We start from the raw sequence: 23,616 nt of genomic DNA on the forward strand, positions 1-23,616 counted from the left end.
ATAAAAACGTAGAATGCGAAAAGCTCTTGGACCTTGAGTTTGACAGTCAAGCTTTTGGAAAAGATGACTTAAAGGTAATTCATTACCGTGAAGCTGACAGACAAGTCTTTGTAAAAGGCATCCTCTCTTTAACTCTAGTTGAAAAATTAGAACATTTTTTCTTCCCGTATTTACCACAGTTCCGTCATAGCCTACTACCACTAGTTCTTTTAAATTATATGTATAACTTTCTAAGAAGTTGACAATACTTGACAAACGCTTAAAGCCGATCTAGAAACGGGTACTGTGCGACCTAAAAATATAGAGCCTGGCTCTTGAACTAATAAAACATGCTCTTCGAGTGCGGTTTTTCTGTGGAGCTTGCCTTCAGTATTTTCAATACCTAACGAATGTTTTGTCTTTTCTTCCATCAAAATATATGGTCTTCAAAGTTTCGGGAGGGAGTTTTGCATAAAACCTTTTCTTGATTGGTCTCTTGCTCTTCTCAGCTTATTTATGTCTATTACGTGTTTTTTGTGATAGCGTTGGTAACAATTCCAAGGTCGTGTAGCACTGCCGTTGTCACAGCTGCTGCAGATCTGGCCATATAGAGGTCACAGACTTTGGCCAAGGTAGGAAGTTTGAAATAAGCTTGTGTACACTGCATTTCTGTATTGATATTGTCATGCGAAGTGGGAGGCAATTCATGATCTATTTCTGTATCAGTTTCTAGCTTTCGCGACGTGCGGATTTACAAACATTACTGAAAGTCGCAGCAGCCCCGCAAATGGGACTAGACTAAACAAACCAAGACTGCTAGGACCTGGCTACTATTTAATGTCAACATCTTTTTTTGGTTTTTCAAAAGCCTGTAGAGGGCAGAGGATGTAATTTTATCCAAAAGTCGTAATAATACTTTCTTATTACCGTTACTAAAGGCAACTTTGCGTGGTTATTCCAATTTAATTTTTTTTTTAATTTTGTGATTATTATTCCAACATTTTTTTTCGTGTTTCAAAGGCCGGTAGAGAACAGAAGATGTAATTTAATCAAAAAGTCATACAAATACTTTTTTATTGTTGTTACTAAAGGTAACTGTTGGTGGGTATTCCAAATCAATTTGTTGTTTTTGTTTTTAATTTTGCGATTATCGATCCACCCTAATAAAAACACAAAAGATTAACAAGAGACAAGAACAAAAGATACTGTAAACAAACTTAGATTAAGAATAATTTGATATTTGGGCTAAAAAACGTACTTTAAGTCAAAGATTAAGGTCTAAAAACCATAATTAAACCAACGGTATGTTTTGAAAAAACATTGAGGGTTGCTCATTAATGAAATAATTTTTGCCAATCCTGTTCACCATTCGAATAGAACTGTTATAGCTACACTTATTAACATTTATTTATTTATTTATTTATTTATTTAAATGAAGACCATTACTACTACTTCTTTCTTTATGTGCCGTCTTCTACCGAAGGTTGGCGACCATCAAACGATAGGTTTCTCTGTTTTGTGCCACATGTATTATGTTCGCAGCTTCTGGTATTTGAAACCATTCTCTCAAATTTCTCAGCCAGCATTTCTTCTTTCTGTTCAAACCTCTTCTACCTTCAATCTTGCCTTCCACGATAAGCTGTAGCAGACTGTACTTATCATTACGGAACACATGGCCCAGGTATGACGCTTTCCTCCTTTTAACAGTTGTTAACAATTCCATCTCTTTACTCATTCGTCTTAATACCTCTGTGTTGGTCATTCTGTCTGTCCAAGATATTCTCAGTATGCGTCGATACGGCCACATTTCTAGAGCCGCTAGATGAATTTGGATCTTGCTACTTCAATTCGAATCTTAATCTCTACCTCTGGGTCCCACTTATCATTTACTGTATATCCCAGATATTTAAATCGGTGTACTCTTTTAATACGTTCGGCTTCAATATTCAGGTCGATATGTTGAATGTTTTTTTTACTAATCACCATAAATTTGGTTATCTTTCTATTGATCTTCAGTCTAAATTGGTTGCCAGTTGTATTTACTCTATTTAGCATCATCTGTAAATCTTCGATGTTATCGGCCAGTATAACAGTATCATCTGCATATCTAAAATTACTTATTGGTACGCCATTAAACTTGATGCCCTCGTTGTACTCTTCCAGTGCCTCTAGAAATAATATTTGTTCCGTGTACAGGTTGAAAATCAATGGCGAAAGAATACAGCCGTGTCTAACCCCTCTCGAAATGGTTACGTTTTCACTCACCATATGTCCATTCTTCATGTGGGCTGTTTGATTCCAATATAGATTTTTATCTGGATGTCCTTAGTGTCAAGTCCTGTAAGATATAATAGTTCTATGAGTTTGTCATAGACTAATACTACAATTATATAAATATTTAAGATCAGCTTGTAAAGACAATTGATCGAATTGACTGAATTTAAAGTCGTCAGCGAACATTAGACACTGACTACTTAAAAAGCAGCGTTTAATAGATGTCGAAGGAAATAAACGATGTGTGTCTCCATAAGCAACATCTGAAGGGACCATTATTCACAATAAAAGGATTACCAATAACACACAACCATATAGTTAACAAGGAGGCCTCCCCGATATGTACGTACCTAGTACAACACTCCATTATCAGTGAAAAACATAATTATCAAGTATCCTGTATACCATAACCAAAGAGACTACCCGTTAGCAGTTATACATCAAGTAGCCAATATAACATCAATTAAGGCCAGAATCCTGACCCTCAGTAGAAGTTATTTCCTTCGCACTATAGCATGCTCGAACAACCGAGCCAAACAAATATTGAAAATTCCTTGTAATCGCCAACGGCAAATACTCCTAGTAAGGCTGGTAACATACTTTGAAGTACCTCCCTTTGGCTTGTTTCGCTTACCAATAATTCCTCTTGTGCGCTCCTTATCATCATACGCCACCTTTTGAACCCCAACTTTCTAGCACTCCACCACTATAACTCCGCTGCAAGTTGTAACTTACAGCTGACTCTCAAACTTAATGAACTCAGAACTTAGAGACGAACCGTGAAAAACCGACAACGTTGAAAGCAGGAATTACAAGAAGCAAAGACTCCTATTAAGTCATAACATTACTGGATAAAGGGCATTTTTATTATTTTTTTATAATGTACGTCTATTATAATAACTTATTCGTATCTAAGCTATCAATTTCAGCAAATACGAATGCTGATATTTTTATCTTGTCATTTGCAGGACTTTCTGACAAGAAAAACTTTTAAAATACGTAGGATGGAACATGGATGAGATAAATAGTTCTTGTTATATATTTTTGTAAATCACATTAAACATAATTTATCGTAATAAATTAGAAAATAATAGACCGTATTTTATCTTAAAAATAAGAAAACAGCTTAAATCAATAAAAATAGCAGTGAAAACAGCGGAGAGCTTTTGTTGTTAGCGTTGTTCCATTTTCCTCGTTTGCCGTATTTTACAAAGTTTTTGATCAGTGTACGGGAATTAAATATGTTGTTTGTTTTACAACGCAAACTGTTTTTAAACTTTGGGGTTTTACCGAAAACAAAAAGATGTGAGTGTAACGAAATTGTAACAAAACATGGAAAACGAATTAAGTAAATTAAAAATTACCTTAAAAGGTACAATAAATACAACTGTTAGGTAATTTGTTTAGCAATTCGACAAGATATTTAATGGTATACTTTAACTTTTTCATCTGCAATAGATATTTTAATGCGATTTTAATGCAATAATTACCTAGAAAAATAAAATTAACAATCTTTGCTTGTCCACTGCTGAACATAGGTCTCCCTCATAATCCAAATTTAAATATCTAAATCTACATATCTAGATCTAAGAATAATAATTCGAGGTAGAATTATTAAAAAAAGACTATAAATTTAACTAATATAATACTATAGTGTATTTTTATGTATGAGAGAGTAATAAAACAATAAATTATGTACGCAAATCCCTAAACTGTTGATACGGGTGACTCAATGAAAAACAGATATTTGTCAACAAGTTTACAGAAGTATATAGGAAAACAATTTTAAATTGACTATGACCACCAGGTATAAAGGTTGGAGCAGAATAGAATACAATAGTTGTGAGGGTTACTAATCCCTAAATAAGGTTGCCAGTGTCGGAGTGATGGAGGTTAACAGGTACTAATGAATTTGCAAGAAATGTAAGATGTTTATTTTATTGGTTATATATAACCAATAAAAGTTTAATAAGTACCTACCTATTTGCAAAATAAAGTTTAATTCTTTAGATAAAATAAAACGTTTTATTTTATCTGAAATGAGTGCATTCCACGAAGTAAGGGTTTCAACAATCAAACATTTAATTCTTTAATTCCAGGAATCTACGACGGTAATTGACTAGATAATTACCTTCTAAACTTATTCCACAGAAAATGTGATAGTGGGTTTTTCCATTTTGTAGGAAGGTCCAAGTGGCGTATTCAAAATTCTTAACAGTTCACTAAAAGTAGGTACTTCAGTTGCAAGGTGCAGTTTATTGTGTATACTAGTGTTATGGAAAATTTGGAAGTGCCGTGTAAACGCCGAAAAATTGGTCCTTTAACAGTTAATGAAAAAACATTAATATTTAATTGTTTTAAATCATTTACAGACAAACGTTTATGTGAAAGTGTTGATGAGACCGTTGAGTTAGTTAGCAGTACACTTGGTGTTGGGAAATCTACGATTTACAGAGTTATTAAAGAAGAGAAATGTGGTAGTTTTCAAATGCCACGTAATGCTCCAGGGAAACCAAAATTTCAAATAGAATATCATTTTAAAGAAGGACTTCGACGGAAAGTGCATGAATTCTTCTTTAGACAAGAATTTCCAACATTGGATAAAGTTCTTGTCTCAGTTCGAGATGATAAGGATTACCCAGAAATGAGTCGAAGTACGTTATGGAAACTTTTAAAAGAAATAGGCTTCCGCTGGAAAAAGAATCCCAGAAAGTCTATTTTATTAGAAAGAAGCGATATTGTCATATGGAGAAGACATTTTCTAAGAACCATAAAGGAAATGAGAAACCAAAAAAGAAAAATATTTTATCTTGATGAAACATGGATCAACGAGGGTCATACACCAAATAAATTTTGGCAGGATGAAACTGTTACAAGTCAAAGGCACGCTTTTGTAAATAACTTATCTACTGGTTTAAACCCACCATCAGGAAAGGGACGCAGGCTGATAATAGTACACATTGGCAGTTCAGACGGTTTTGTTGAAGGTGGTTTATTAACTTTTGAATCAACTCGTACCGGTGACTACCATGAAGACATGAACGCTGATGTCTTTCAAGAATGGTTCGAACAAATGATAGATCTTCTTCCTAAGAACTGTGTAATAGTAATGGATAATGCAAGTTATTACTCCAGACTTATAGAAGGACTGCCCACAACCAAGTGGTTAAAAAAAGACTTGCAGAATTGGCTGAGTTCAAAAAATATTACGTACCATCCCGGATCTATAAGAAAGGAACTTTATTCGTTGTGTGCCCTTCATAAAGAAAAATTTAAAAAATACGAAGTTGATGAAATTGCTAAAAATCGTGGAATGACAGTACTTAGATCCTCACCATATCATTGTGAATTAAACCCGATTGAACTACCGTACCGAACCACAGTATGGGCACAGATAAAGAGTGAAGTTTCAAGAAAAAATACCACTTTTAAAATTCATGATGTTAAAACAGTTGTTTTTGGAGGGCGTAAATAATGTAAAACCTGAAAACTGGGAAAAGGCAGTAAATCACACTATTAAAGAAGAGAAAAAAATGTGGAAGCTGGACAATATTACTGATAAAATGATCGAGCCAGTTATTATAAATCTTGGTTCTGAAAGTTCATCTTCTGAATCTGATTTGGATTTGTAACAAGTAGCTGTAAGTTTTATATTAATATTTTTATTCATCTATTTAACATACCTTAGACGGTTTTAAAAACTCTTTTTCTCTTTTGTAATTTTTAAAAATTAAAAAAAATGTGAATTTTTTAAAACCCTTTTTAATGTAGGCCAGTCAGTTCTAATATAGTGTGTGATAAAAGAGGTCACTTTTGTTTACATACACATAACACTTTATAACACTGAAATAATTCATTTATTTTTTACAATTATTCAAAGTAATTTTTCAATTAATCTTGAGCACGCCCATGGAGTGGTCGGAGGTACCAGTTAAAATTATGCTAATTACTCTCTCGTTCATAAAAATAAACTATAACAATCTAAAACTGAAAGGTAATGGTACCAAACAATGGTAATGGTACAATAGCCAAGCGCATTCGTGGAAAAATGTGGGGTTTAAAAGCAGGTTCCAAGAAACTATTTTTTCAGAACCTGTTAAATTTGTTAGATGACCTTCCCAATAAAAGCAGAAAAATTCTATGCGGTAACTTGAATAATAAAATTACGCTGTTGCTTGTGCTACCCAATTATCCTTGGTCAATATATTCGAATCCGATAGTTTCACAATGTACGTTAATTCTCCACACTTCTGCTTCTTCTTCTTCTAGTGCCGTCTCCACTAATGAAGGTTGGCTATAACCATTGCAAATTCGTCTCTATCTTCTGCTTTTCTTAAGAGCGTTTGTGTTAACCCAGTCCAGTCGCGACCAGGGTGTTTTTCAGCAAGGATATTTATCGTCTACCATGACTCCTTTTTCGTTCGATTTTGCCCTTCATAATCAGCTGCAACAACTCGTACCTATCATTTCTAAGTATGTGCCCCAAATATGCTGTCTTTCGCCTTTTAATGGTAGTCAAAAGTTCTCTGCCTCTCCCCATTCTGTGCAACATCATTTCTTTCGTAATATGATCGCTTCATGGTATCTTCAAAATTCTACTAAAAAGCCACATCTCAAAAGCTTCCAGTTTTCTCATTAAGTCAACATTAACGGTCCAGACTTCGACACCATTAAGAAGAATAGAGTGGATATAACATTTTACCATCCTACGAGAATTACTAAAACAACATCTACCATATTCGAATATATTGTCTCAGATTTCTCACCATCCTCGAAAACCCAACGTTTAGGTAGGATTTTTTCCGCTTAGAACTTTCGTAAATTCCAAAATTTGTGCTTGACTTCTGAGTGGTACTTTTCCTTTCTGGACGTGGACTATAAGTGAATTTTTACATAGACTTGTCTGTGTTTTCAATAAGGCATTTCCTTTAATTACATTTAAGTCAAAACATCACAAACACTGGACTACCAAAGGTATCTACATATCATTAAAGAATATGCGTTCACTACTGTATATCAAGAAATTTACTACCAATGTTTTTGTCACTGAATATATCTCCAAGTACAGACTAACCCATCTATTACTTATCAAAACAGCTAAAAAAATGTACTACCAACATCATCTGAGAAGCTCTAAAAATGTTGCAAGAGAAACTTGGTCCATAATAAACGATCTTCGAAATAAAACTAACTCAACTAACATTTTTTCTTCCAAACCCTGAAAATCGAAATTAGTACTTCGTTAATGTGAGTAAAAATATAACATCAACTATTTTGCCAAACAAAGATCCTATTTCCTATCACCCCAATTTAAAAAAGGTCTCAAATTCATTCTTTATCAGACCAGTTGATAAATCTGAACTAATCCAAACAATCAGTAGTATCAAAAGCAAATCTTCCTGTAGTACTCATGGACTATCCAGAAAAATTTTCTTAAACCTCTCAAAAATGTGTTGCAAGTCCTGGTCTTACTATTTATGATTCCTTTGAAAAAAGTATATTTCCAGAGTGCCTAAAGACAGCTATTATTCTTCCTCTTCATAAGGGTGGTAAAAAATCGAATGTCTGTAACTATAGACATATTGCCTTACTACCGGTCCTATCCAAAATTATTGAGAGATTTAGAAAAGCCCGACTTATGTCCTTTCTCGGTAAAAACAACATTTTATCATAAAGTCAGCTAGGCCTTTTATCTAATGACCAGTGAACCAGTGATGCTATGTTTTCTGTTCTGTATGAGGTCTATCAAGCACTAAACAATAATCTTTATCTTCTTCTTAACGTGCCTCATCCCTAAGGTCATTGGCGATCATCATGGCCCCTTTGACTCTATCTGCAGCCGTTCTGAAAAGTTTTATTGACGTTTTCCCACTCCATTGTCTCAGATTCTTCAGCCAGGACGTGCGTCTTCTCCCCGGTCCTCTTTTGCCTTCCACCTTCCCTGGTATGACCAGCCGCATCAATTTGTATTTCTCGTTTCTTAGTATGTGACCAAAGTAGCTCATTTTTCTTTTCTTTATAGTGTTCAGTATTTTATATACATACATATAATCTTAATACTGCCACTGTCTTTTTTTTACTATGCCAAAGCTTTTGATTGTGTAATTTTTGATAAAAAAACTAAATTTCTACGGAATTCGAGGTATTTCTTTAAATCAGTTCCAATCTTACTTGAGGAATAGAAAACAACTAGTAAGAGCAAATCATACTGACTCTAGTCACAAAAGCGTTGTATGTGGAGTATCACAAGGTTCAGTATTGTGTCCTATACTTTTTCTAATCCTTATAAATGACATTACTAACTTAAAAATCGATGGAAATATTTTTCTTTTTGCTGATGATACCAGTATCACCTGGAGGAACTCTAATATTGCAAGTCTTCATGCAACTACTGATCTACTTAAAATAAATACCTTGTCCGACTCTAATTTACTCTCCTTTACCGTGGATAAGACAATAACACTATCCTATAAAGGAGCTCTTCAACCCTTGCTTCTTAATAACAGCCGGATCAGTATCGTTGATTATGTAAAATATATTGGTTTTTTTATAGACAGTAACCTAAAGTGGTCCCTTTATATCGATTTGTTAGGTAAGAAACTAGCCTCAACCTGCTACGCAATAAGATCTGTTTCGAAAGAAATCAATTTAGCATCTCTAAAAATATCATATTTTTCTTTGCTCGAGACTAATCTACGATATGGTCTTCCTTTCTGGGATTCTAGTACAGCTGCCCAATCTGATGTTGTTTTTAAATTACAAAAACAAGCATTACGGTATGTTTTGGCCTCAGCAGAATAACACATTGCAGAAGCAACTTTAAAAATCACGGGATTTTAACTCTTCCCTTTTTATATATTTTAGAAACTGTTTGCTTAATTCGTAAACACCGACATGTTTTTCCAGCAAGATCTAATCATAACTACTCTACCATAATTTCAACCTTTGATGTGTATTTACCGATCCCGTACACTAAGTAAGTAACGAAATCTATGTTATATTCGGCAAAAAAATTATACACCCATCTCCCTTTGCAACTTAAATCTGCAACTTCTTTCCTTAAGTTCCGTAAATTAACAAAAGCCTATCTATCTGGAAGACCGTATTATTCAGTGGAAGAGTTTCTTAATGGACAACTATTACATTACAGTACGTTTAGGTACAAGTTACTGAAGAATTTTTATATGAGGAGGTAAAATGCGAACAAGCTTAAGTTACAAATAAGTAATTTTCAGGGAGCGCTAAAAACTTGTAGCTTTGCTCTATAAAAGGATATTAAGTTCTAATCAACGTTATGCAATAGTATTGGTTTCAAACGTGAGATTAAAACACTTTTTTCAGTAGGGGTAGCTAAACAATCTTTTAAAAAATTGATTTTGTTTTGGCAATAAGACCTTTTGCACGAACTCAGTGGAAATAAGTCGTTTTGGATGTAAAATGTTGTGGACATAAGACGATTTGCATGTAAATAAAGTAAAAAAGCAAAGCAATAAAGTAAAGGAACGATGGTTTTTTAAATGAAATTCTATTTTTATAAAATAATAATATAGGCCTTACCCAAGTGACAAACATTGTCATAATAGGTAGTTAATGCAACAAACAAACAGTTTTTTAAATATGGAAGTCATAGCGCTCATTGTCGAGACAGTCATTCATTACTTTCTGCTCCTCACCAGCAGCTGCTGTAGTGGGTTAATCAAAAATAAAACTCGTGTACCAACCAAGGCATGGGTCAGAAAAACATTTTTTTCAAAATTTTGTGAACATCTTTGTCTTTTCTTTGGTTAACACATGAGGAAGTGGGAGTTCCTCCACTTTCTTTCACTTTCACTTACTTAAGATTATTTTTCCCTTTCTTCCTTAAAGATATAAAAGACTATTTTCTCTCATACTTGTAGTTTTTCAAGCCTCTTACCAACACAATATTTTTGTAAGACTGTTCTGTTCCCTTTTTTTGGAGGTGCTAAATTTCTTCTTGTATCCGGTAGCATATTTCAATTATCTTCAGTTCACTAATTGATTGGATGTCCTTATATTATTTGCTTAGCTTTTCATTATCAAGAAGTGGTCAATCTTCTTCTGGTTCTCTCACCTTGCCTATACCACTGTAGATGTCATGGTATTCCTGTTAACTCAAAATTATGGGTTTTTTTCGCAACAAAAAAATCCTTTGGATTAATATTTTGTGTGTTTCCAAAAAAAGAATCAGTGTTCTCAGAACAATATTATTTTTATTTTAAGAAATACAACCATCGGTAAACAACCTTAGTACAGAACAGCCATAAAATTTAGCTTCTTTCAAATAGTTAAAGAGAGCCGATGATATTTACACACTGTCTTTTCTTGTCTGCTTCTCTGTTCAAGTGTAGAACATGTGGCTTTGAGTTTCTAGATCAATAATACAAAAGGTATTGGACTTTTCGATTGCGGCTGAATTTGTTAAAGATCAAAGTAAAGGTTAATAGAATGAGACACATCCATTTCCATGTGCTCATAAAACGCCTTTGCTCTTCTTGAATAGATCTGCTTTTCATCCATTAACTGCGCCTTTCAGCAGACTGTGCTGGTGCACTTTTAATTTATTCTTTAAAAAGGCAACACGTACTGTAAGTATCGGAGACAGGTGACTTAAAACCCATGTTAATATTTTACTTAGTTTACTAATACTTAATTCACTACTCAGATATAATATTAGTCACCTCCTCTTTTCGCTTTAACAACAAACACAAAATGCACTTATTTGGCTATGTTTTATTGTAGTTTCTTCAATGCCAATAACAGTGCGAAAAAGCTTTAAATATACAAAAGTTTTAGCACCAGAGACAGTACAGTTGGAAAAAACTATTGTAATGAGTAATTTCGCTTAGGTCCAGGTTTTTTCTGTTTGTTTTTGTTTACCGACGTTTTTTGATTTGTGTTTTATATATCAGACTGGCAATTATATTCTCTTGTATTTTCGTGTCTGGAACTTTTTAAAACTCTTCTTTGAAAGGGCTGGTGTAAATGTGCTTGTTGTACTTAAACGGTACAAAAACAAGGGCTCTTTTAGGAGCTACATACTTAGTAATTTGTTCACTTTTCCTTTTTCCTTCTGTAACTCTTCTCTTTCTAGTCCCATAATTTCCTTCACCAACACTTACACTTCCATTTGCCTCATCCATTATTCTATAAATAATAAAGTAATTACTAATGGTTTTTAAATACTTTGACAGTAAATACTCACATGACCTCAAATTTTTAAGTCTCACTGGGTCAGCTGAGTGGCAGTTGTAGAGCTCCTGTTGGTTGGTTGGAAATAAGCTGGTTAGCATGAACCAGTATAGTGAAAATAAATTGTTTTGCATGTAAAGGTGGTTTTTAACATGCTTTTACAATGGGTAATAATTTTTTCTGCATAATAAAATAAACCACTTTGGCTACAACAGAACAATGCATTGGCACATCTAACTCAACTTTGATTTTTGTGTGACTTAAGGCTGTTTGCATGTTACCTCCTCATATATATTTGGGTATCACATGCAGCAACTTAAACTTATTAGTTCGTAAGATTTTATTATTTAATTACTGTGAAACTTTTTTTAAACATCGATTATTGGTTAATAAAATCTATATCCATTTTTCTTTATTCCAGCTCTCTTAAATTGGTGTACATATTCTCGGTGAATCCACATTTGGGGCCACTACAAGTTTCTTTATCACGGATGGTAATGGATATTATGAAGTTCTTCTTCCTGTATGTTTTAGTACTCTTCGCCTTTTCCTGTGGTAAGTGAAAATATTTTCTATGTGTGAATTTTTAAAATTTTAGATGTGCCGCAAAATGAAATTATTATCTATAAAAACAAAAGTTTGGGAAAAGAAATAGAAACAAAGTACCAATTAACCAATAATTTATATCTTAAATATAGTTTTATATGATACAGCCAAAGACAAGACAACAAAAATTAACACTGAGATTTAGAAGTTTGGCAAATATATTTGTAGTAAAATAAAAATAAACATTGCGGAAAAAACTGACAAATGAACTAGATACAATACATAAATTTAAGAACTATGTAAAGCCCTTTGTTTAAATATTATAAATTAAAGTCAAAAAAAAAATAAAAATATTAACTACTATCAAAAAAATATGTTATATGATAAAAAACAATTTTATGCCTCGATTCAATCGAAAAATATACTTACAAATTGTTCCTTGTTAGGACAATAAACCCTTCTTTTAAATTGCTCTCAACATTTTATCTCGGAATTTTTTTTTTATTTCAAAACGGTCGATTTATAGTCAGCTATTTTTAAGGAACATAAAAAGCCAGCCTTGGCGTGATTTATTCCTTAAATTATGGGTGCTTAACTTTAAACCTAAGGGTGACAGCTTTTAGGAGGAGTGAATAACTAACATCATACTAATACCAAGGGTTGGCGTGACAAACAATGTTATTAGTGATTAAATTTTTTTATTTAATCATGTCATTTAAAATAAAAGGATAAAAAGTGCAGGACAACACAAATAATTAACAGAAAAGAACAGGGGGTGGCATACATTTTCCTTAAGAACAAAATTTACTGCATTCTAACCGACAAGATTGCCATAGTCAAAAATGATGTTAGTTTTATCAATAAATTTCAAACAGGTAGCGACTATACACTAATCAGAGCAAAAATTGTTTTAGATCTAAAACTAGAAAAAACAAAATTAATCAAAAATTAACAATGACTGGTATAAATATCAACAATCTAAAAGAAAACCAGATCACTACCAAAGGACAATCGATGAAAGATTGCATGACCAAATCGACATATCTCGATTAATGGAAAACATCCTGTATAGTGCTAAAGAAATCGGATGCCCGCAACAACAAAATGAACATATGAAACTGCGTGATAAGACCAAAATAATGGTAAAACAAAGAAGAGAAATGAAAGTAAGTAGCAGAGTCGACGTTTGACCAGCAAGCCAGAAAGACGTGTTTTATGCACTCATTTATTGTGCTAGTTAATTAGTAATTATTGAAGTAAATTTAAAAGTAATTAAGTAATAAACTAAAGTAAAAGTGATTAATATACTGAATCGTAAGCAGATAAAATATACTTTTTTCATCTATTTGGATTTAGACATTTAAGTAAATCGCTGCAATTAGTTATATGTATTATCCTATTTCCATGAATTGGTATCACAGCGAAAGCTGTAAAACAGCACCGGTTTTAGTCGGATTTTAAATCTATTTAAAAGATGTCATCTTCCAGTCAGCTACCACAAAATGCATCATACTCAAAAGCAGTTAGTCAACCACGTGGTATATTAATCCCAAACAGAGATCAAGCTATTCTATTTAACACTCTAGAGAATTGTACAATTAATGACTATCTTGAAGAATTGAGTCAGCATATAGAACTAAAAAATATAATTTTTGCATCCCGTATATCAAACGGTAGAATATGCATATATATATATATCATCTAAAAACCTAGTAGATAAATTCATAGCAGAAACAAAGAAGATAATAATAAATGGAAATATACTATAAGCGAGATGATTAATAACTCCATCAGTCCGCTTAATTCTGTCCAATGCATGTCCAAGCATACCTTCTAACTTAATAATGGACAAATTAATAAAACTAGGTTTAAATCCTCTCTCAGACATATCATACCTACGGATAGGAGCAACCAATCCTGCCTTCAGTCATATTCTAAGCTTCCGAAGACAAATTTTTATTTCACCTTTTCCAGACAACTTTGTACTACCTAAATCTTTTATCATCGAATTGAACATCTTGCCGCATATTTATAGCCCAAAACGAAACATGTTTCAAATGCAAATTAACTGGATACCAGGCAGCTAATTGTCCAAATATTTCACCTTCTAACCATCCTTACAATGATAGTGCAGCGCAAACAGAAATGAGACAAAATTTATTAATAAATCATACTCAACAAGATAATCTACAAAATACTCCCACAATCTCCAATACCACTCCCTCCACACTTACTACGTCTTCTCAAACCACATTACAAACAGTAGCAATCCCAAATTTATCAATAAACCAAACCCAACAATGCTCACAACAAAATACATCTATACATTTGACCACTTCTTCAGTTAACACTACAATCGCAACACCTACATCGTCTGAACCATCCTCTAATACCCAAAAACATAAATCAACCTTACCCGAAATAAGTCAACACTTACCTTTAAATAAAAATACACATATGAATTCTCACGAACCCCAAATAACTTCGAACAAAGCAACCAGAAAAAGAACCCTTTGCAAAACCTAAGCTTTAATTAAAGAAAAAAACCAAAACTGATGACAAAAACTTAAGAGATGAGATACCAAATCTCCAAACATTACTAGAACCAGTTAGAGAATATGTAGAAAGCGAAAAGCAATTGTTAAGCTTCGATCAAGTAGTGGATCTATTCGAAAATATACAAGGACCAAAAGACATAATCAGCATAAGAAAATTGTACTCATAAGGCTCTCATGCAGTTATAAAGCTTCTAACGGAATTACATACATTCCTACATCGACAAAAGAATGAAAACCAAAAGCACCAAATTAATACGAAAACTTGGCAAACACATAGGTTTACTCTCTGCAGTGAAAACTTCATTGTCGGAAGAAGGTTCCGACTCATCGGTAAATAATTCCTCTAAAGAATAATAAGATCACTGTTGACTTCATGTTTGTTCCATCACATTTAGGCATACAAGGAAATGAAGAAGTAGATGAACTAGCCCGCTTAGCATCCTTTAGCCAGGACTCCATTCTTATTAATGAGGTTTCTTTTGGTGACTTTAAGTCAGAAATAAAATAAAAAGTGTTGAGTGCGTGGCGGAATAAGTGGAGTACATCGCAAGGTAAAATCAAGTAAATCGAACAATTAGTGAAACCGTGGCTCCAACCCACAGCGAATAGACACGACCAAGTGAGAATAGCGCGTTTGCGGCTGGGACATAGTGATTTGACACATAAACGCTTCTTTGTGCGGACTGTGCCGCCAAATGTATGAGAATTGTTAAGTAACACTCTCCATGGAGCATATACTAACCCGGTGCAAAACATATGAAGCAGCAAGAGGGAAGCACACCATCCCAAATATTATAAAGGAAGCCTTAGGAAAAAACATGAACACTAAAAAACACAAGTTATCTTAGACTCAGGACTATATCAATTATTGTAATTTTTTCCAACTTTACCTGTATTATATTTTTTAGGTCGCTAATAACCCTTGTGGTTGCAGCGTAAATAAATAAAAAAAAGTAAGTACCAACATGTAGAGAACACCATACATAGAACTTTGAAAGACAATAATGAAAAATATTAATGAAGACATTAAACGAAAACACCAGAATTACAGACAGAAATAATAATATAATAAAATAATAAATAATAAAATAAAATAATAGAACTCGTGACTAAATTCTACGGCGAACTATACAAAGCGACTTAACTGAAACACTCGAAGAACCAACTAAAAGCCAAGAACGTGTACCAAAAGTACTTACATAAAAGTACTTAATTACAAAAATCAATAAATAATTTTTTGTCGTTATTTTTTAGTTAATGAAACATTCATTTTTTCCAATATTAAATGCTTTTTAATCTTATTTATAACTCACATATTTTGAAACATAGAACTTTTTGAAACATACTTACTATGTTAAATCTTACAGGTATTTATTATTAATTTTATAAAAATAAGAATATATCTAAAATGTCTTTGTATTGTTGACTTGATCTTAATATAATTTTTTACTTTGTCACTTTTCGTACAATATCAATTATCTCCCTTATTGTTTTATTTGTTGCTTATATTTATAATAATTGTTAAGGAGTAAACGTCTTATTTCGTTATTTTATATTACAGGTCTTAATCAGTTATTGTGGTACTATGCAGATTCAGAGAAACAAAGATGTCGTCAAGAAACGGGTGATAAACTTAGTCATAACCAGACAGAACCTGACTCCAATGCTTGCTCCATATGGAGGAGGTTCTCCAAGTAAGTAATCAAAATAAGTTTACAGCAGAGTAAAATTTGTATGGATAGTCCATCAGTACTACAGGAAGATTTGCTTTGGATACTACTGATTGTTGGGTCAGTTCAGATTTATCAACTGGTCTTATAAAGAATGAATTCGAGACCTTTCTTGAATTGGAGAGACAGGAAATAGGATCTTGTTGTGGCAAAATGGTTGATGTTATATTTTTACTCACATTAACGAAGTATTCATTTAGATTTTTAGGGTTTGGAAGAGAAAATGTTTGAGCTGTGTTAGTTTTATTTCGAAGATTGTTTATTATGGACCAAGTTTCTTTTGCAACATTTTTAGAGCTTCTTAGACGATTTTGATAGTGCATTTTTTTAGTTGTTTTCATAAGTTGTAGATAGGTTCCTCTGTACTTGGAGTAATATTTATTGACAAAGACGTTGGTAGTAAATTTCTTTATGTACAGTAGTGAACGCATATTCTTGACTGATAAGCGGATACCTTTGGTAGTCCAGGGTTTGTGATGTTTTGACTTAATTGTTATTAAAGGAAATTCCTTATTGAAAATACAGACAAGCCTATCTAAAAAATCACTGAAATTATAAATAGTCCACATCCACAAGTGAAAGTGTCATTCAGAAGTCAAGCACAAATTTTGGAATTTACGAAAGTTCTGACTGGAAAAAGTCATACCTAAACTTTGGAGTATTATTGGGTATGTCATCTAACAAATTTAGCAGGTTCTAAAAAATTGGTTTCGTGGAACAATAAGGCGATCTATGTATGTAAAGAATGTATAGATTAAGATTCTTCTTATAAACCAACGAAAACTCAAGAAAGGCGTCATTCAACAGATAGTCATATTTTGTAATAGAAGAGAAATCATTATTTGTAGAAAGAATTAGGATGCCACCATGATCTGAACCTGAACGATGATACATAGTATATGTGGTATATTTTTCTGCAAAAAAAGGGTCGTTGACTTCAAGCCAGTGCTCGGTAATCGCAACTATCGGGGGAAAACCTAATTCCTCTAGAAACAAAAATAATTCATCTGTTTTACATCTTATAGAATGAATATTATTTAGAAACATGCTAAAGTTGTTATCACTAAAATAATTTGAGGTTTCTAGTCCCACAGAATACGTCATATTATTTAAAAATTTTGGTTGGAGAGAACACGGAATAGTGATTTCGGTGACTTTCCCTTATTTTTTGCAGGTTAATAATTCTTTCCGAAGTGAGAAAGGACCTAAAAGCAGCAAGATCAGCCTCCACCTTAGTTAAAGCAATTCCATAGGCATCGCTAAATTCTAGAGGGATTTTTCGTAGAACTTCAGTCTTAGAGGGAAGTCCTTCGGAAGCCAAAAAGAGTTTTGGCTTGTGTTGGTGAATCCTTCGTAACATACTGAAGCAGGTTGGTCCTGTTGAAAAGCAATATGTAGCTTTATGGCTTTTAAGATACCGGTACCCTTAATCTTGCTGGAAGATATCGACTGTTCGAGTTATTGGTTAATCTAACTCTTGGTGGCGTCAAAGAATCCAGATTTATCGATGGTTAAGAAGTATCCTTCTTAATGAAATTAATATGAGAATGGACACAGTTCTTAAGGCCCGTTTTCACACTACATCTTATTGTACGTTTTGTGGGTCATATAAAACGTACGACAAAATGTATGTTTTGTCCAGTGTATACACACTACGTTTTTCCTTTCGTTTTCTACCTCATTTCTAATTCAGAGTCTTGAGTTGTGTGAAGTTTGTTTAGTGATTTTTTTTATTATGGATGAAACACGGCTGATTTCTTTTATTTTTTCAACCATAACGATACTATGACTGAAGAAAAAGGGGATGAGGAGAGAAAAGACAAGATGGTCAGGAGAGTGGGCTTCTAAAAAGAAGCCAGTATTCCCACGTCTCGTTACTAAAAGAACTGAGAGGCGAACCAGATGACTGGCACAATTATTTGCGAATGGACACCTTAGCCTATTGTCAATTGCTAGAGTTGGTAACACCATACATATTAAAATAAGACACCTCATAAGAAAAGCCATTACACCCCACGAAAGACTCACAGCAACTCTCAGATATCTTACAACAGGACGCAGCGTCAAGGACTTAGAGTTCACAACCATAATATCCAAACCAGCGTTAAGCCAAATAATTCCTGAAACCTGTAATGCAATCTACTTGGTTTTAAAACAGAACTACTTAAAAACTTTTATACAATTCAATAAATTCCCCGAGAAAATCGTGGATGCATTGCCGCAAATCTGACATTATTAGGTTTTTTTAAGAAAAATGAAGCGAACTGCAGTGGAACTAGTCGTCAAATAAGTCAAGATCGGACGACTTGTCTGAACATGTATTTTCACGTAACGTTTTATCTTATCAGTTCTCGCAAAACTATGCTTGTCCCATCATTTCTACGATCTGACCTTGGATTTCATTTCGATTCGACAAGACGTACGTTTTGCTGTTTACATGCCGCGTTTTATTGTATAGGATTTGTCCTATCCAACAAAACGTACAATAAGACGTAGCGTGAAAACCGGCCTTTAGATTTGCAAATTTCGATGGCTTTTGTGACTATTTTTGTGTTCATTTTCCACTTCATTTATGTTGTTGCTTAAAATGGTAATTGGATTTTACAAGCTAACGTGGCTTCTGATGTTCTTCGGACTCATGTTTGACTGCTTGTATATCTGCATGTTTATAGCTTTTTGTAGTTTAAAACAAAGCAAAACAGAAAGGAAAACACAGAATGTATGTCGCTGAAATAAAAGTTTGGATAAAAAGAAAGGATAAGAAAAAGAGGGATAGGGAAAATAGAGGTGTAGAGGTGATAGAGGTCAAATATTCGCGAGCATTTTTGTCGATTGTTTTGCCAATATAAAAGTCAAAATTATAACAGTATACGCAACTTCCACTTATAAATAACTTCAGTGAGCTATGTCTATATTATTTTACAATCACTGCATTTACTTACTTTATTTTTTTTTTTTTCGTTAAAATATTAGTTACTGTGGAATAATGTCTCCTAAGTATGATAAAATATAAAACATCTTATGCAAATCGTAATAAACAAATGTACAATTTTAAAAAATGTAATAGTTTGCTATTTAGGTATAGATCAGTAAAATAAACCTTTTTATTTTAAACGATTTAACAATTTATATTCCCAAGATTTATTTTAGATATAGTTAATATTAATCAGCAAAAATAATCCAGTAAACAATAAAAAAGGGTCGATATGAAACTTTTATTATTAAATATGTAAATTTAAATGAAATTAGCAAATTTGTCCGATGTTAATAATTTTTTTATTGAAAGTATATTGAAAATATAATACACAAAAATTATAATTTAGTTTACTACGGCCTAAAATATAAAAATATATATGGAAATTTTTTCTTTAAATTTAAACAAATTTTAAAGGTTGAAAAAAAATAAAATTTTCAGTAATCTATAAATAGGTCGCTGACTATCTTCTTCTCAAAATGCCGTCTCCCTACGGAGGTTGGCAATCATAATGGCTATTTTTATTTTTGAACTTGCTGCTCTAAACAAATCAATCGATCTGCATTGATACCAATCACGTAGATTCTTCAACCATGAGTTCTGCCAGATCTTCTTCCTTGAATCTTTCCCTGTATTATGAGTCTCAAAATTTCATATTTTGGTCCCCTCATCACGTGGCCTAGGTATTCCAGTTTTCTGGTTTGTATAGTGGTGATTAGTTCTGTTTCTTTAGCAACCCTCTCCAGTAATTCTTTATTTGTAATTCTATCAGTCCATGATATTTTTAATACTCTGCGGTATAACCAGAGTTTGAAAGCCTCGATTCTTTTTAAATTGCATTTTTTTAATGTCCAAGTCTCAGCTCCATATAATCATATTGAAAATATAATAACAGCGAATGGTATGTAGTCTGATCTCCAAATTTAGATTTTTGCACGTTAGGAGTGGCTTTATTCGTATAAATGCTGATCTGGCAATATCTATTCGCCTGTTTATTTCTACAATATGATCATTGGTTTCATTGATCAAAGTTCCCAAGTACTGATATTTTTCTACTTGTTCTATCACGTTACCATTGATTGTTAATAGGTGATGTATATTTTGCGGTCTTTTTTTAATTAGTATGAACTTTACTTTTTTTTTGCGTTTACAGTAATTCCCATCTCAGCACTATTCATACTTAAGCTTTCGATAAGATGTTGTAGATCTTCTATACTCGTTGCTATGATCACAGTGTCTTCTGCATATCGTAAGTTGTTAATTAATTTTCCGTTAATGGTAACTCCCGCTTTGATATTATTGAGCGTGTTTTGGAAAATTTCTTCAGAATATAAGGTAAACAGAACTGCCAATAAAACACATCCCTGTCTAACTCCTCTACAGATCTTCATTTCTTCTGAGTGTTGCCCATCAATTTGAACTATGGCACTTTGGTTCCAATATAATGTTTGCACTATATTTATGATTTTACTGCAAATGCGCTTGTTCATTAGTATTGATATTAGTTTTTCATGTCTTACTTTATCGAAAGCTTTTTCGTAGTCAACAAAGCACAAGTGTAGATCAACGTTTACATCCCGACATCGCTGAATCAATATATTGATGGCAAATAGTCCTTCTCGAGTACCCATTCCATTTCGGAACCCGAACTACGTCTCGCTAATATCCTCCTCTAGCCTGTCGTATATTCTCTTATGTATTACTTTCAGCAGTACTTTTAAAGTATGACTCATGAGACTCAGTGTTCGATAATCAGAGCACTCTTTTGCTGCTTGTTTTTTAGGGATGGGAATAAATGCTGACTTGTGGTGTTATTCCCGTGTGCACATTGTTGAATAAATCTGCCAATACTTCCAAGTTATCCTCTTCCACTAGTTTTAACAGTTCTACTGATATTTCATCTAATTCAGCTGCCTTATTGTCTTTAGAGTTTTTGATAGCATATTTGATTTCATCTATCGTGATCTGTCTCTCTAAAGGATTTAATTCTTGTATTATCTGCATTTCACCTCTTTCATCTTGGAAAAGTTTTCCAACGTACTCCTCCCATCGTCTTAATTTCTCTGGTAAATCTATTAGTAGTACTCCTTTTTTGTCTTTTATATATCCTTGCTGTCTATTTCGACCCATTCCAGTCACTTCTCTTATTTTTTTGTGTATATTTCTCATATCATATTTTGTTTCTATTTCTTTTATCTCTTTACATTGTTTCATCAAATAGATTTCCTTAGATGTTTCGATTTTTTCCTCAATTATTCGTTGTATTTCTTTATACTTCTGTAGATCTTTTTCTTTATATTTCCTTCTTTCTTTCATCTGTAATGGTATTTCTTCTGTCATCCACTGTTTTTTTAGCCTCTGACCTATGTTGTATCAAACTTTCTTGAGCTGGTGTCAGTAATGTGTTTCTTATATTATACCACTTTTTATTTACATTCATAATTTGTTTGTTGTCAGTTAGTTTTTTTTTGCATATTAAAATTCACATTATTTTTTAATTCGTTTTTTATTTTTTCGTTTTTTAGCAATCTTACATTAATTTTTGGTTATTGTTTTCTGAGTTCAATTCTTTTTAATTTTATTTTCACGTCTGCAACTAACGGATTGTGGTCTGAGTTAACATCTGCCCCAGGATAGGTTTTAACTGAAGTTATAGAGTTTTTATATCTTCTATTTACGAGTATAAAGTCTATCTGGTTTCTGACAATTCGGTTTTCTTTATGTGAAGGAGACGTCCATGTATATAGTCTTCTCTTAGTAAGCTGAAACTCGCTGGCTATAATGACTTTTAAATAAAAAAAGCGGCTGTTTATAACAATATACGATAGACAATATAACTATATGCAAACATTAAAAAAGCTTTTCTTATTAAATCATAGAAAATATTACATCAAAATTGTATTATTACTAAAAGATTCAATTAATGATATTTAGATATCTTTGTCGCTTTCTTTCAGTTAAACTTAAGCATAGCTTTCAAATCTTAAAAATACACCGTATCACAACACTGAAAACCCTCTCGAGTCTAAAGTAAATTATTTTCTTTTAACCTGATTCACTTTTCATTTTTCTTTAATTTTCCTGGTTAAGAGTCGGCTTCGGTTTCAGTAGTCGGTATAAGATCACTTTTCGCGAGTTTTAAAGACTTGGAGGTTTCAGAAGGTTGTTATAAAGTTGTGTGTAACTTTCAAGGGATGCAAAGTTTTTCGACTAAGTTATTCTGCTATGAAATTACGTGTCGTCATTATTTACTTTTGGGTCCTAATTACGAGCGCTGAAGAAATTACGAAGAATTTGTTTAATGGGTGGTTAATTGTGTAAAAGATGAATCGCTCCACCACTTAAAGAGTTTATTTTAATTTCACGTCTTTTATTTATACATAAACTTGTGCACAAAAATAACAAATGTTTTTTTGTCAGGTAAGTCCAGTGTTCATAGGTTTTGTTATCTACAAAAAAGGATAACTCCTGCATAAGTGACATTGTTAAGAACTCTGTTGGCAAAGGAATTATTATTTGAGTGCGTCGTTTAATTAATACATAAAGAAAATTTTAAGTTTGAGTTAACGAAATATATTCATATACAGGATGAGTCATGAGGAACTTTACATACTTCTACCAGATGTAGAGTCCCTCAGGGAGCATATCATGTGGCCACTAAAAAATGTCAACTCCTCTTCTTTATTAATCAACAGGGTGATTTGTGTAATTGACCATTTATTTCATTTTACTGTAGTGTTTATACGGCTCATTTGATTTTTTTAATTTTTGCATGATACAGTACACTACTGTCAAGCATTCGACTGGTATTGGCTAAACTAAAAAATTCCAGGACTGGCTTTGGAAAAATTAATTTAGGGATTCGTATTAAATATTACACCGTGTATATATTTTTTTTAAAATGCAATAAGTGATTTTCAAACTACATAAATAGCCAATGAAAACGACATATGCGACAATGTTGTCGCACTTTTATTAAATTTTTAGTGAACGATCAAATCTTACCAAAAATAGAATAACCATAATGAAGTATCAAATTATAAGGTAATTAATTTAAACAAATGTTATAAATTTCAAACATTTTAATTGAAATGATAAACTGAGTCACTGCACAACAAAAAAACAGTAACTACTAACAATAACGAAGAACAATTTAAAAAAAAACTAAAAATATGTACATAGTTATGATAAACCCATAAATTAGAACTGGAAAAGATACAATAATGGTAACAAAATAAAAATAATTCAAAATAGATTTTCGAAATGGAACCCTGCAGCCTGTACACATTTTTCTTGCCGAATTGTTAATTAACGTATTGAATTACGGATACTCTGGGGATCTTTT

The 23,616-nt window shown here is 32.7% G+C and overlaps 1 protein-coding gene across 1 annotated transcript in view; it reads left to right on the plus strand.

Annotated features, from left to right (window-relative positions):
• The window catches only part of LOC140432645 (transient receptor potential-gamma protein-like), a 382,624-nt gene that overhangs the window by 270,548 nt on the left and 88,460 nt on the right, over window positions 1–23,616 (plus strand). Inside the window, exons 12-13 of the mRNA XM_072520678.1 lie at window positions 11,885–12,018; window positions 16,129–16,261. Coding sequence (XP_072376779.1) covers window positions 11,885–12,018; window positions 16,129–16,261 — 267 coding nt within the window. The remainder of the gene's footprint in view (window positions 1–11,884; window positions 12,019–16,128; window positions 16,262–23,616) is intronic.

Source organism: Diabrotica undecimpunctata, chromosome 1, assembly GCF_040954645.1.
Source record: "Diabrotica undecimpunctata isolate CICGRU chromosome 1, icDiaUnde3, whole genome shotgun sequence".
NCBI classification, from domain to species: domain Eukaryota; kingdom Metazoa; phylum Arthropoda; class Insecta; order Coleoptera; family Chrysomelidae; genus Diabrotica; species Diabrotica undecimpunctata.